Raw genomic sequence first — 16796 nt, 5'->3', positions numbered from 1 at the left:
TCGATTCCTGAACCATTGTGCGGCGTGTCCTAAGACACCACTTTTAGAGAAGTTTTACATTGCTGAAATACTCAGGAAAAGTCGCCAACAATACTGAGGGGTATTTTCCCAACGTTGAACATTTGATGTTGCCTAGCCGGGGAATCGAACCCACGACCTTCTGCGTGCAAGGCGGGTGTGCATATCATTGCACCACGCTGGCACCATCTAACCTAAACTATACTTTTTCGAAATAAAATTATCAAGTGATATCGTATGCATCAGCCAGACAGGCAGATGGACATGGCTTAATGGCTGCATTGTAAATTATTTGAAACGGATTCCGTCCAAACATATTCGGTGTCCAAAATCATTATTTTAAAGGGGCACATTTTTCGTTTTCCCGATATCGCCGGTCTTAGACATTTTGTCATTAGGGATGAATACAATACATTTTTCGTCTTCCCGATAGCCTCGGGTCTTTGAAATGTTGTGATCACTAAAGATTACAAAGAATGTAGTTTTCCCGAGAGCCCCGCTCCTCAAGTATGTCCTAAATTACCCTGATGATGATCAATATAATAGCTCATTGAGCGTCCCCAAGAGCTTTGTGGTGTATAATTTGAGAGTTCCTAGTCAAACATTTCGGGTCAAAAGCTTTAACTACAACAAATGTGGTAGATTTTTGTACAAGTTTGTCTTCTAATTAACGCCGATCTTGATGTGGTTTAGACGAATTTGTCGATTGATTTCAGTCTGGTATATTTTTATACATTTCTTTATATGGCTGAGCTTCAGTCCAATCTACCCCTTTATATGTAAATTTGATGTTATTTTTTCTTGTATTTTTTTATTCTGAGTGTCAATTGCGGGCAGAATTTTTCGCTTCATAGAGTTCGGCATCCTTGTCTACATAAATGTCTATCATCATAAAAACCTTTCGACGGAGGGCTATTATATAATACTTATGTCTATATCCTCCTAAGCCGTAGCTTATAAACCGATAAAATTCCCCCTTTGTTGTAGTGTTAGACGCCTATAATAATGTAACTGTAAAATTTTCAAATAAATAATGGATAAAAATTTCTCAACTATCCTTAATTGAACCGTATATAAATATGGAAGAAAATCGTATGCCATTGTTTCCGACATTTTCAAGTTTTGCATAACTTTTGAATTTCTCGTCAAATTGTGAATGAGTTCACTTTAAGACTAAATTCTAGATTTCTTTAAATATGAAATATAATATTTTCTCTACAAGCAGTACATACATTTATACAAACATTATATACACAGTCAGCCGTTCGTATACTCGTACAGATTCCTGGAAGAAAATAAAAACAAGAAAAATAAATTTTATTTATTTAGATACAAGAAAAAAAGAACAACAAAACAACAACATCTACCAAACCAAATAATGTGACCAACAAAACCAAAAAAGAAGATTTAAAATGAGAAACATAGAAAACAACAGCACTAACAACATTCCAATACATACATACAAACTAACTCAAAGCATAAGGACCCACGGTCAAGAGGGCAAGGAAGAACAATCAGACAAAAGAAGGACTGACTGTAAATACACTAAATTTGCAGACATACTCAACACCAACACATGCTAAATAGAGAAAGACAGGAATAAAGGACCTCTTGGGAGAGTCACTTCTATCTTGTGCTCTTTGCGCAAGTTGTGATAATTTGAGTATGGCTGACAAAATTCACCTCTATGAAAGTGGTGATATACGATATGTATGCTAAATGAATGGGAGAGAATAACTGAGTGTCACTGATTTGCAGACTGCCATTATATTTTAAAGGAGTATAATTTGTTGTCGGAAAAATGCCTCCGTTCATGTCTTTTCATTGGGACATAGTCAGGTGCAATGTTGTGTGTGTATTAGTGTGCGTGTGTGTTTTGGAATCTTTCTTTGAGTAATGAGTGAAAAATTGTATGTGACATTTTAAGATGTGGTGAATTATGGTTAAGATGTTTTGTGGTGAAGATGTGTATGTATTTTGTGGGTTTGAAATTTGCGGTTTATTGGTAAGGCAACAGCAACACAATAAGAAGAAGAAGCAACAAAGTCTTTGGAAGAAATATGAATTTTCCGTCGGCAAAATGAGAAGTGTGCGTTTTATAGCGACGGCAATTGGCTAAGTTATATGCAGTGAAGGAAATGGAGGATAAGAAAGGTGTTAATAAATTGAGAACAGTTTTTTGTGAAAAATGGTCTCCTCATCATTGAAGGAAATTTTTAGAAATTCCCACTTTATTTTTGTTTATATGGTCTAATGGTTCTTAAAAAATATTCTTTAAAAAACGTTTATGGGTCAATTTGGTACTTGAAAAAATATTCCTTAAAAAAACACTTATAGGCCGATGGTCCTTGAAAAATATCCCTTAAAAAAACCCGTCCGATGGTCCTTGAAAAATATTTCTTAAAAATCCAAGTTTATTGCTCAGATGGTCATTAAACAAATTCTCCTAAAAAAGATCCCCGTTTATTGTTCCGATGGTCCTTAAATAAATTCTCCAAAAAAATCAACCTTTATTGTTCGGATGGTCCTTGAAAAATATTCCTTAAAAAATCCACGTTTATTGATCCGATCGTCCTTAAAAATCAAAGTTCATTGGTCCGATGGTCCTTGAAAAAATATTGCCTAAAAATCCACGTTTATTTGTCGGATTGTCCTTAAAAACATTCTTTAAAAACTCTATGTTGGTTAATCTGATGGTTCGTAAACATACTTCAAAAAATCCACGTTTATGGGTCCAATGGGCCCTGAAAAAATATTCCAAATTTATTAGTCCGATGATCCTTAAAAACTATTCCATAAAAACCAAAGTGTAGTGCACGTTCATTGGTCAGATGGTACTTGAAAAATATTCCATAAAACTCCACGTGTATTGGTCAGATGGTTCTTAAACAATATTACTTACAATATTACTTATAATCTCTAAGGTTCTGGTTCGGATGGTCCTTAAAAAATATTCTGTAAGAAATCCAAGTTTATTGGGCCGATTGTCATTAAAAATATATTCCTTAAAAATCCAAGTCTATTTGTCCGATGATCCTTGAAAAATATCCACATTTATTGGTGCAACGAACATTGAAAAATTCCTTAAGAAATCCACGTCCTTTGATCCGAAAGTCCTTGAGATGGTCCTTGGAAAAATATTCTTTAAAAAATCCACGTTTATGGGAGGGATGGTCCTTGGAAAAATATTCTTTAAAAAATCCACGTTTATGGGAGAGATGGTCCTTGGAAAAATATTCTTTAAAAAATCCACGTTTATGGGAGGGATGGTCCTTGGAAAAATATTCTTTAAAAAATCCACGTTTATGGGAGAGATGGTCCTTGGAAAAATATTCTTTAAAAAATCCACGTTTATGGGAGAGATGGTCCTTGGAAAAATATTCTTTAAAAAATCCACGTTTATGGGAGAGATGGTCCTTGGAAAAATATTCTTTAAAAAATCCATGTTTATGGGAGAGATGGTCCTTGGAAAAATATTCTTTAAAAAATCCACGTTTATGGGAGAGATGGTCCTTGGAAAAATATTCTTTAAAAAATGGTCCTTGGAAAAATATTCTTTAAAAAATCCACGTTTATGGGAGAGATGGTCCTTGGAAAAATATTCTTTAAAAAATCCACGTTTATGGGAGAGATGGTCCTTGGCAAAAAATTCTTTAAAAAATCCACGTTTATGGGAGAGATGGTCCTTGGAAAAATATTCTGTAAAAAATGGTCCTTGGAAAAATATTCTTTAAAAAATCCACGTTTATGGGAGAGATGGTCCTTGGAAAAATATTCTTTAAAAAATCCACGTTTATGGGAGAGATGGTCCTTGGCAAAAAATTCTTTAAAAAATCCACGTTTATGGGAGAGATGGTCCTTGGAAAAATATTCTTTAAAAAATCCACGTTTATGGGAGAGATGGTCCTTGGCAAAAAATTCTTTAAAAAATCCACGTTTATGGGAGAGATGGTCCTTGGAAAAATATTCTTTAAAAAATCCACGTTTATGGGAGAGATGGTCCTTGGAAAAATATTCTTTAAAAAATCCACGTTTATGGGAGAGATGGTCCTTGGAAAAATATTCTTTAAAAAATCCACGTTTATGGGAGAGATGGTCCTTGGAAAAATATTCTTTAAAAAATCCACGTTTATGGGAGAGATGGTCCTTGGAAAAATATTCTTTAAAAAATCCACGTTTATCGTTGGGATGGTCCATGAAAATTATTCTTTAAAAATCCGTGTTTATTGTTAATATGGTACATGGAAAATATTCTTTAAAAAATCCACGTTTATAGTTGAGATGGTCCATGACAAATATTCTGTAAAAAATCCCAGTTGAATGTTGATATGAAAAATATTCTTGAAAAAAATCCACGTTTATTGTTGAGGTGGTCCATGAAAAATATTCTTTAAACAATCCATGTTTAACAGACACAAATAATTTTGAATTCATCTTTACTCATTCACCCTCCTTAAATCGAAATTGATGTTTTATTTCTTAAATTTGAGAAAATAATTCAACTGCTGTTCAAAATCTTAAGTTAGTTAAAACCAAAACCAAAATTAAGTCAACGTCGCCATTTGTGGAACAATTTTTCTTAGCTCCATGATGACACTCCAAATAACTATAAGGAACGTGTTTATATGTGTGTGTGTGTGTTGTGTGCACAATATTCCCAGCAGTTTCCTATTTTCCATTTTTGGGTTTTCTATGTTGGCCAATGTGGGTCGATGAGGTTGCATTTGTTGGTGTTGGTTTGTCTGTTCTTGACTTTAAACATGGGCAGAGATACTGGCAAACATTTGAACACACACCATTGTATACGTGTGTGTGAATAAGAACTACTACAGACAAAAATAATAACTGCAAATATCCTGGGCAAAAGTCCCTATTTACCAATACATAGACAAAAGTCACAACGACACTCCACTTGTTGTTGTTCTTATTGGTCTTCCACCAATACATGGACAATATGCTTGACAGAGTATATGTGTGTGTGTGTGTGCGAGTAGGTGCATGTGCTTGCCGGTTTGTGTGTGCAAAGACCATAGTTTGCAAAATGGTAGTGGCTTTACTTGCACTCCCACTAAAACCTAAATATGTGGTTCTGTAAGGAAACCTTAGTGCTATAAAGGGTTAGCCACGATGGTGTCAGTTTTGGGGTCGGGTTTTCTTGCCTTGCACAACTACACGAACACACGCACACACAAAGCTGCAGACAGTCACAAGAACTCGGCCATGAATGAGACACCACTCACGTTGACATTCAAGAGCAAGACATTTGTATACCAAACATAAGTTATCGCTGCCACAGTCACCGCTACTGTTACCACCGCCGCCAAAATAGCTCACACAAACGCACACACATCCACACCCACATTCACCACTCATAAACATTTACACATATTCACTCACTTACACTCATGCGGTGGCGAAGACTGCCATGCACAGTTTTCTTGGCCGCATACAATTGTACAATAATCATTGTAGGTTAATATAAGTCAGCCAGTGTGTGTGTGTGTGTTTATGTGTCTGGTGAGTGTGTTCTTCTTGTGTGCGAAAATATGGGTCGGTTCTAACTTATGAACGAACGGGTTCTCTCTGTATACTATGTGTGTGTGTGTGTTTATGTATGAGTCTCATTTTGAGTCAATCGCAGATGTATGCGGCTGGCTGGCGTGGTTAAGTTTTGTGGATGTATGAGTGTGGTATGATAGCTGGAGGGACATAACGTGGTCCCATTGGTGCGCCGCAAAAAGCTTTCTTGCTTTTGCTTTTCCTGTCCTGAAAATGTTTAGCAGCTACCATTGCTACACAGCTGCTGTTGCTTCTGGTTGCTTCCATTAGAATTTGACTACTACAAGTGTTTGTCATCTTGGCATTTATGTGTGTGCGTGTGTGAGAGTGTGTGCTGGGATCTGTAGCATAAATAGTTTGCATGGGTAAATGCATATTCGAATGTACTTTAATTTTGTACCATATTGTATAGAGAAATTAGTGTGTAAAATTATTTGATGGGAGGATATTTAACCAAAAAATGTTTAAAACATTCTCAACTGAAAAATTAAAGTTATCTTGTATTAAGACGTATACGTATGTAGGTAGATATTGATCAGTTATGTATACGTCACATGGGACACACAGGGCTCAGTGTGTCTTGAAGCTGGAGTTGTAAATACTGTATAGATATTTTTTTGGACCAATTTTTGGTATTTTTAAGGTTCTAGCCGCAAAATTAATCAAAATGGCTGAATTTTCCACATTTTATATTGAGGACCACATTTTGACGTATCCTTCATATGACTGAACCGCCGATGTCTCTTCTATATGTTTAAAAAACTGAAATGTATCACCTGCATATTTGAAAAAATGACCAGAAAGGTATCCTTAGTATTTTGGGAACAAGTTCCAAAGATGCAGCTGTTATTTTGAAAAAAGAAATTTTAGACTACTACCGATTTTATAAAAATATTTCGTTGAGGGAAAGGAACATAACTAAAACTTTACATGAAATTTAATTATACTGAAGAAATGACATTACAAAAGTAGTTCAATCAACACACGTATTCAATAATGAATTCAAAAAATTAACAGACACAAAACTACATAAAAATTAAATTAATACATTATATTTCAATATTCGAATTAAGTTTGGTCAATATAGAGTTCATTTAGTTTGGTATTAATATTTTACTTTCACCTAACTTTTGCATTGAATTCACCTCGAAATCCAACCTGTAAAATTTTCTCTTTTTTGATTCTATTCTCAAAGAGTACAGTAAGAAGTAATCGATAACAAATTTATTTTAGAGAAATTGAGCATGTTAAGAGTAGATGTAAACACATTTGGTACCAAAAATTAGACTTTTATATTTTTAATTTTGGCCAATGGCAGCGACCACTGTGTAATGGTACGATTGGGAGAATCGGGCTGTCACAAAAGACGAGTATTTAATAAATAGGTCTCTCCTGAAATCAGTAGACTCGTAACATTCGGGAGAGCTTTCGGGAAAAAGCAGAGCGAACAAACATAGTTTCTTCAAGATAGAGAGACAGAAATGGAGAAAAAAGAGACGAAATCCGTGTCAGACAAATTGGAGTATTTTTAGCCCTGGTCGTCTGGTGTGCACAATACCTCTCACAGGTTTTGTCAAAACTAAGATCAAGTTCGAAGATCGGCCACATTGGTAAACTCCTTCGAGGATACACCCACAAAAGTGCACAATTTTTCTCTAAAATATTGCGAGATAACTCTTGAAGGCAGTAACAGATTTTATCAAAACTTTGTACATTGTAACATTTTTCCATATGAAGTATGTATATCATTGCTTCGGGATCCCTTACACAAAGCATTACCAATTTTCGGAAAAGCACAACTAGAGGACATGTCCTCGACCGTTTTATATTTTTTTCCCGGTGAGACATAATTTTTTATGGGCATGTCCATACTTATTTATCTAAGGACTCTATAGCTCGACAAACCCCTGCCGTCACCAACCTACCAATTAAGTATCTACTTTGGCCTAAACTTTCGAAATTCTTCCAAACACACATCAAGTTCCACGATGTAGACTAGGGCGACCCAATAAAAAACAAAATATCTTTTTTTGGAACTCCTACTTTTCGATTTGATCAAAAAACCTTATATATGAAATTTTATATTAAAAAAACTAAAAACAGAATCCTACAAACACTTTTTGAAAATCGGATTTTGATATAGCTATATAGGGCGCAAGATCGCTTAAATATTCATATTGTAGCTATATCAAAATGCGATCCGATTTTCAAACATTTTGTATGATTCGCACGGTGTGTCTTAAACAAATTTAAATGGAAGGTGCTTACACCTGGGAAGTTTTTGCTGATTCTGAAACTACAATGTTCATAGATGAGAAATATGAAGAAACAAAAAACATCTCCGGAGGGATTTTCAAATAAATCGCGATATAAGTTCACATGTTTAGGGGTTCTTTAAGTTTCCACGATTTTGCTTAGAAACCGCGAGCCCTATGGAAATGGGTCGACAGAAAATGTTGTAGCTGTGAAAATTCCCCACAAAATCGACCTTTATGATATTTTCGTTGGTTTTACCGTTTTTGAGATATAGAAGTTCAAATTGAGACAATGCAATGCATGCACTGTATCGCCTCCTTATAAAACAATATCATGCTCAGTGCGCTTTAACTAACTTTTGATGAAAACCGCTTTCACAGGAAAAGATTTCGCGGATTCTGAAACAGAAACGTTCATAGATATGAAAAATAAAAAAAAAAACAAGTAAAAAAGTATCAGTCGGCTTGGCCGACAGAGATATATCCTCAGCCTGTGTATATTGAAACAATTTTTTCCAAAAAGACGTATGTATTTAGAGAGTTTTATAATTTTTGGGCGTATGAACCGACAAAAATGTTGATTAGGATTAAAGAGCAAAAGTTTTGCGCAGGAAATACTTAAAGGAATGGATCGACATTGACCATTATGGAAGTGGATCTCCAGCCACTACATATGGTACTCTAGGGAGTTCTTACACCCTTCGGGCTGTTTTCTCAAGAAGTGTGGATTTGCCCCTGAAAAAACTTTTACCGTCGTAATTGAGGCAGCGAATGCAAGTTGCTTCAACACAAATCAAAGTGATTCGATAGCAGGTCTTAAAGTGAACTTATCCGAAATTTTGTTGGGAGGTACTGCATGAAGTGGACAAATATAGTCCATATTTGAACCTGATCTATATCTGGTAGATATATTAGGATGCGTAAAGTATGGACCAATTCGGCCACTCCCTTCTAAAGTTACCGTACGAACAAATTTTTCGAACATTTTTGACATTTTGTGGGGGAGGTACCTGAAGGTGTGGACCGATATGGCTTATCTTCGAACTTTTTGGACAAAATATTTCTAAGGTCAAATTTTGGACCCAATCGGCATATCCGTTCGAGAGTTATCTTGCGCTCCAACCACCTCACACCGTGTCACAGGGTTATTTTGTAGCTTTGGGGCTATTTTCTCAGGAAGTATGGATTTGCCCCTGATGAAACTTGTACCGTCGTATGGTGGGCAGTGAACACAAGTTGCTAAAACAAAAATCATAGCGATTCGAGAGCAGGTCCTAAACTGAACTTATCTGCAATTTTGTGTGGGAGGTACCCGAAGGAGTGGACCGATTGCGTCTATATTGGAACCTCATCTAAGTATGGTAGACATTTCACGATTTGCAAAGTATGGACCAAATCGGTTACGAACTTCAAGAGTTATCGTACGTACAAATTTTCCGAACATTTTCGAACTTTTGTGGGGGAGGTACCGGAAGGAGTGGACCGATATAACCCATCTTCGAACTTAAACTAAGTTTGGACAAAATATTACGAAAGCCTAATTTTGGACCGAATCGGTTGATCCGTTCGAAAGTTATCGTGCGCTCCAGCCAGCCCGACAGACCGACAGACAGACAGACATTGCTCAATCGACCCCAAATTGTCTGAAACACATTTTGTCCAAACTAACTGGGGGTATAAAACCATTATTTCGATGAGGCACATTTTGCCCGTATGAAAGTGTATATACCCTCGTTAGCATAAATGCTGAGGATATCAACAGAAAAAATCGCCGGAGTGATTTTTAAATAAATCGCGATCAAAATTCACAATTTTATGTTTTCACGATTTTGCTTGGAAACCGAAAGTCGTATCGAAATAAGTCTAAAGAAAATGTTGTAGCTGTGAAAATTCTCTACAAGTGTGACCTCTAGGTTTTTCGTAGGTTTTACCATTTTTATCTTAAGTGTTCAAGATTTTGCTTGGAAGCCGCAAGTCATATCAAAATGGGACTAAAAAAGTGTTGAAGCTGTGAAAATCCTCTACAGGATTGAATGATTTACTTTTTCCTAGGCTGTAGCATTTTAAAGATACATAAGTTTAATTTGGGAAATTGCAGTAATGGCGATACAGTCATTGTCTCAATTTGAACTTTGAACTCTCAAAAACGGTAAAACCAACGAAAATAACATAAAGGTCGATCTTGTGGGGAATTTTCACAGCTACAAAATTTTTTTAAGCCCATTTACATAGGACTCGCGTTTTTCAAGCAAAATCGTAAAAACCTAAAGAACCCCTAAAAATGTGAACTTAAATCGCGATTTATTTCAAAATCCCTCCGGCGATTTTTTTGTATCTTGATATTTCTCACCTATGTTCAGAATCTGCAAAAACTTCCAAGGTGTAAGCAGCTTCCATTTAATGTTAGTTAAGGCGCACAGTGTTCGTTTTTTAGCCACAACATTGACATTCTAAAGTTTTTTCATGGAATGGGCCTTTAGAGAATTTTCGTGAAAATACAGTTCTGGTCCCATACAGATTACTATGGATACAAAGATCATTCGGGTGGCACGGGTTAATGTAAACCGATGGCCATCAAATGTCATGTATAAGGTTTTTGGATCAAATGAAAAAAGTAGGGGGTAGGAGTTTTAAAAAAAGAAATTTATTTTTTTTTTTTTGGTCGAAGGTATCCTTACGATTCTGATTACAACGGGCTAGTATTTATTTCCGTACATGATATCCCAAAGATTTAGATCCAGTTCCTTTAGATACCTCCTCTCTAAAAAAATCCAATTTAAGGTCATTTCACGTATCGTGTTTTAAGTTTTAATTGCCGGTTGTAGTTGTGAACCGAAAACTTCATGAAATATAGTCCCCAAAATGTCTCTTGTAAAGTTTTTACTACTCTTTGTTACATCGCTATAATTAAATTCTCCAGACATCTCTTTAAAATGGCCCAAATGATCCGTAAACCCCGTCAAACTGGTATTTTGCCACTATAACTAGAGTCTTCAGTGGAATAATTCTGCCCACTCTATGTTACCTTTCCCTCAAACCCCTACAAATTTACGCTGCACAGTTGTTCAATAATCGATTTTCCTGACCAAAAGCCCAATTTATTGTCATCACCGATTGTTAATTTCTATATGGGATTCTATAGTAAACATATTATAACTAAGGAAACCAACAAATAAGGTAAAAATATAAGATGTGGGCGTGGCATGCTCCTAAAGACGACAATTTTTTCCCAATTTTGGAAATACGTAATTTTTGATAATTTCTGTGTTCTTTGTTTTTGTTATGTAGGTAAATTTGTTACTTTAAGAAACGTTTTATTATTATACCGTAGCGTTTATATGTATAGAGTTATTTTATTTTTCATCAAGTACTAATTTTAATTGAAATTCCAAATTAAGTAGAGTAGAACTTTTAGGGAGTGTCCTCTTTCAGCCCATATACATATACTTTTGTACCCGTCCCGTACCATCCGTTTAACACTTTTTTCAATTTATTGAAATTTCTTGGGTAAAAACGTGTGTTTTCCCATATTAATTAGAGTTTTTTTACACAAATCGAATTTTTTAAGTTTTTGAGTTTTGTGAAAACCCACGGAGCATTTTTTTTAATTTTTGAACAAATTTTAAATATAAAAAAAATTATTTTTTTTTCAGAATTTTTGAAAAACAAAATGTTTAAATTTTTTTGTATTTATATAGCATATTTATTAGATTTTGAAAATTTTTAATAAAAAACACAAAAACACTCATATTTTGATGAAAAATATGAAACAAATCTCAAAAGTTTTTTCTTTGACCATGAATGCCTTTACACCTACTAGACCGAATTTGACCATTCTTTATTAGAATCATGAAAGTATTTCTATCCATTCAAAAGTTACAGAATGACCAGGACCACTGTGCGCTGCTAGCTTCCAAAACGTGTTTTTCATATACGAAATTCTTTTTATTTTTACTATTTGGGAATTGTACCTGAAGAAATGTAAACAAATTCTCGAAACTACTATAGCCGTCATCAATTTCTGCTACATCCCCAAATTCAGTTTAAGGCCTGTTTTCGGAATATTTGACTCGAGGTAGACCTTGTCTTCTCTATTATATGTAGCTCTAACATTTTTTGATTTTTTAGATCTGCATCTGGAAAGTGTTGAACACTTTCAAATATTTAATAAATTGAGAGGTATTGAAAACTATCCCTCGAGACTGATTCTAACCAAACGTGGCTCGACTCGGTACTCATACTTATAGTGATTATCATTTCAAACTTTTCTCGAGAGAGAGAGAGAGAGAGAGAGAGAGAGAGAGATTCTAGTTTCCATCTGTGTCTCAATTCTTCAAATCTTACTCAATTTGGCATTGATTGATAGATAGATTCAATGAGGCCCACCCGAGCTATTTGATCAGTTCATTATCAGGTAATTGTTTTCCTGTTTATTGTTCATTATATTAGTTCCTTGAGAAAACTATTTGCAAGTCCTCTAACTCTCAGGGCTATGTCCCAAGTAACTATAATCTCCGCTTGCAAGGCACTATCATTGAGATTGTAGAAGCCACCTTAGTAAATAAATAACAATAAATAACAAATTTTTTAAAACTGCTCCTCTCATTGCATCTTCAATGTTACGTTACGGTCTCATACATAACCTCAATTGGAAGAAGCAATTTCTTCCGAACGAAAAGATACTTACTAATTTTTAAAATGAAAAATGTAGAGAAGAAGAAGAAGAAAAGAAAGTGAGCAATAGAATGCAATAACAACAAAATTTTGGGTTAAACCAAAAACTAGTGATTGCCTGGCTGAGTGTGTGGCGGTCATATACAACCAAATAATGGCGTCTTTTGGTGTAAACCGAAAATGGTTGGTTGCTTGGTCGGATGACTGGCTACAAACAAAAAAATCAAAGACTTGCTTGCATACATGCAAAACTATTTACCAATACATAAAAGCTACGAGAAGCTAAACTAATACATTTGCACAGGAATATGTGTCTCAGTCAAAGTGTGTTGTCCTCCTGAGCTGCAAAGGAATGGTGTGAGTGAGTCTTGGCATATATGTATGTGGTCCGATGTGAATTTGGTATTTTAGAGTAACAAAATACATGAATGAACGATGCTGCTATGAGCTTGTATGCGGGTGTTGCCTGTATACCTTTTTTGTTTCCCAAAAAATGTGTTGTTTTTTTTTGAAACATTTGTAACATTTTAGAAGAGGTTGGGTCGAAGAGCCTACCAAACAGGGAGGGATTGTCTTGTTTTTTAGTTCTCCAAACAAGGGTGTGTTCTTATTTCATTTTTTTGTTGTAGGAAAAAGGCAAAACCCCTAATGAGTTTGGCAACCTAAGACAAAGGCTTACGTCTGGTGGCTGGTTGGGGTTGAGGCTGTCTGCAATACAGGCAAAGAATATATTCTCGATGGTAGTATATAAGAGACTAGCCCATGTGGTAAACTTTTAAGTTGTTGCTGCTAAGTATTTTGTTGCTTATGTGTGGTCATTTGCCGGCGGTAAGCAGCAAACCAAAAATGAGCGGCCAATATTTGGCCTTAATGTGGCTGAGTTTTTTTTTCTCTTAGGCTTTTTGTGGAGTTTGTGGAATAGCCATTTGGTGTTTTGTTTTTTGGTTTTATGATTTAAAATATTGAATATTTGTTTATAATGTTGTTGTTTTTGTTTAAATTTTTGTTGCAGGTTTTGCTCATCATTTGGTGGGTATGCATTCACATTTACATGCCCCCGACTGGCGAACGTTGGGCGCAGGTCATGCAGCAGCATTGGGCCGGCCTGGATTCCCCCATGGTACACCATTTTTCCATCATCAACCTGCAGCATTTCCGGGACATGTTGGCGGCTTGGATCGTCAGGGTTTAAATAGAATTGGAGGTAAGTAATGAAGAACGCGGTGCTCTTGAAGCAACTTTAAATGGAAGGTGCTTACACCTGGGAAATTTTTGTTAGTTTTAGAATCCGCAAAATTTCCCAGGCGTAAGCATCTTCCATTTAAAGATGCTTCAAGAGCACCGTGAAAAGAGACAAATCAATTATTCGTGGACAATAGTTCGAAAAATCGGAAAATTCCAATCTTATTTTCACATTCAAAAAAATTGTCAATGATTGAAACCACAGAACCACCTCTGCAGAATCAACAAATATTAAAAAATATTTTTTTCTTTCAGATCCCCACCACTTGTCGCAACTCTCCCAGTCATCGGCAATTGGTGCCGCCCACAGTACAACCAGCCCTGAAGGTTCACCAACAACAACCAATGCTGGGCTGGCGGCCCATCATTCCCTAACCACATCCCCGCCTTTGACTACCACAACCAGTGATAATGATAACAACATTGATGCAGGTTTTGAAAGTGATAGTATATCAGTGACAGGATCTCCCAGGAAATCATCTTCCATCCACGAAGATGATGAACAGCGCAGTACTTCACCACCCCTAACGCAAAACGGTAGCAATGGTGGAGCCTTTACCTCACTGATACAACGTAACCCAGCCTTAAGAAAAACTGAATTATTTACAGGCTTCGCGTCAAATTTTACACCTCCGCATAGCTTCAATCCAGCGCTGGCGGCCCAATTGTTTTTGCAAAATCCACTACTGCCCCAACCAAGTCAATGGTTGTATACCCAATTATATGGCAACTACAACGAATTTCCATGGTTTCGTAACAACACACCCGCCCAGGGGCAGTCAATTCTAAACAGTGGTGTCGAAGCAGCAGCGGCAACACCTGTAGCCAATCTACCGGGAAATGCAGAATCATCACATGGTGTCAATTTAATAAAGAGATGTGTTACTCTAGTCTCACACACCGGCTCCGATATAACGGATCAAGGCAAACATTCCCACAGCAACACTCCTCCTCCTGTTACCTCAAGCCAAAGATCTCCATCGCCCGTGGAAACAATTGACTTGGATGATGTCAGCAATACCTCACGTTCGGCAAGTAGTTCTTACGGGCCCATACGCTGCCGTACACCAAAAGCTTCCGATGTTTGGCGGCCTTACTAGCAACTGCGCAAAGCCATTGGCCAGGCTTTGGGCTTAAGTTTGGGTAAGGGCGATAATATGGCACATGAAATCAAAACACCGGCAGACAGTGAACAAAATCTGCTGTAGTTTAAAGGGTAAAGGCAAATTGCAAACGGATGATAGAAAATAAAAACAAGTTTGTTGTGAACAGAAACTGAATGAATTCCATATCTTAAATTTAATAAAAAAAATAGAAAATTTATAAACAAATCTTTAGATTATAATTCTTCTGTATGTATACCACAATAGCAATTGTATAGTCTCATTTTGTAATTTTTATCTCCACACCACATACATATACAAAATAAAGAATATACGAGATTTATATATAAAAAATGAACATATCGAATTTAAACCAAAAATTAAAAAATAAATAAAAAACTAAAATTTACATATGTAGGCATTTCTACTAATTTTCAAAAATTAAAATTTCGTAATTTTAATAACAATGAATTTCTTTTTAATGACAGTGAAAAATCAAAAAAAAAAATAATAAAAACAATTAAATGCATAATTATTATATATAATTATATATATGCAAATTAATTGTAAAAATTGATTTTTTATTTAATATAATAAATAGTTTTAAAATTAATAAACACAAGTGTACATTTTAAAAAATTTTTAGCATATAAGAAAAATTCTAGGATTTTATGCAGTAGCATAAACTTAAACTTAAATAATAAAATAATAATAACAAATTAATAATATCTCTGTACATATTCAAAATATATCATAAGAATAATTTAGTATTATGGTAGCTATATAACATGAATGTTAACCTATAAGTTCTGTTAACAAAACATAAAATACAGTTATACACTTTAAATAAAAATATTTAAAAATTAAAAATATATTTTGCGATTTTTTATGGAAGGCACTATTTTCTAAACACTACACTAACCATGTTGGGAGGATATTATAGCATGGACATGGCCAGATGTGTCTATCATAATGGTCATAGACCGTATGTCTTTTTTAACTGGGTCTGGTCTGGTTATATAGGAAACACATTTAAAGTAGATATTTTTACAATGTTAACGACCCCATTTGCATTGTGTGCAGCCTGTGAATATTACTTACTTACTTTTCTTACTTAGCTGGCCCATTACAGAACATTTGTTCCATAGGCCGAACTAAGAAAATATCTCCAATTCTCTCCATTTGTTGCTTCGCACTCTGGAATACCGCGCCTTTTCATCTCTTCATCCACTTGTTTGCGCCATCTATTCCTTGGCCTGCCAATTCTGCGTGCACCGAAATGTGGCATGTATTTATACGCCTTTTTTGCGGGTTCATCTTCGCTCATTCTTATTATATGGCCTAGACAACGCAATCGCTGCATCTCGATACGTTTAACAATATTGATGTATAGCAGATACAGCTCGTGGTTCATGCGACGTCGATATTCACCGTCAACGCAGATTGGTCCGTAGATCTTTCGAAGAATTTTTCTCTCAAACACACCAAGCACTGCCATGTCTGCTTGCGCAAGTACCCAGGCTTCGGAGCCATACATCAGCACGGGTAGTATCAGTGTTTTGTGGAGCGTTATTTTTGTTTGACGAGATGTGGCTTTGTTTTTAAGCTGCTTACTTAAACCAAAGTAGCATCTGTTGGCCAATACAATTCTTCTTTTTATTTTACAACTGATGTCGTTTGTTGTGTTTACGGAGGTGCCGAGGTAGACGAAGTCTTTTACTACCTCAAAATTATAGGAACCAACTTCCACAGTTAGTCCGAGCTCAATGGACGCATTGCGCGTCGACACCATCAACTTGGTCTTCTCACCGTTTACCGCCAGACCCACTTTAGCAGATTCTCCTTCGACCTTCATAAAAGCATCAGTTACTTCTTTTACTGATCGTGCTATGGTGTCATGATGTATCATCAGCATAAGCAAGTAACATATGGCTATTGGTGTAGA

At 35.7% G+C, this 16796-nt stretch overlaps 1 protein-coding gene across 2 annotated transcripts in view; it reads left to right on the top strand.

Annotated features, from left to right (window-relative positions):
- Window positions 1–15141, top strand: part of RunxB (RUNX family transcription factor Runt related B) — a 162201-nt gene extending 147060 nt beyond the window's left edge. Inside the window, exons 5-7 of one of the 2 annotated variants that reach the window (XM_073973472.1) lie at window positions 13519–13710; window positions 14004–14294; window positions 14358–15141. In XM_073973472.1, the coding sequence (XP_073829573.1) occupies window positions 13519–13710; window positions 14004–14294; window positions 14358–14848 (974 nt within the window). In that variant the 3' untranslated portion in view covers window positions 14849–15141. Of the gene's footprint in view, window positions 1–13518; window positions 13711–14003 lie in introns of both variants that reach the window. The other variant, XM_073973471.1, reaches the window with a different exon arrangement.
- The last annotated feature ends 1655 nt before the right edge of the window (window positions 15142–16796 follow it).

This window comes from Musca autumnalis, unplaced genomic scaffold (assembly GCF_047663935.1).
Source record: "Musca autumnalis isolate F117 unplaced genomic scaffold, ASM4766393v1 scaffold_3, whole genome shotgun sequence".
NCBI lineage: Eukaryota > Metazoa > Arthropoda > Insecta > Diptera > Muscidae > Musca > Musca autumnalis.
Note: the sequence above shows the minus strand (reverse complement) of the source record. Positions and strands in the feature narration are given on the sequence as shown.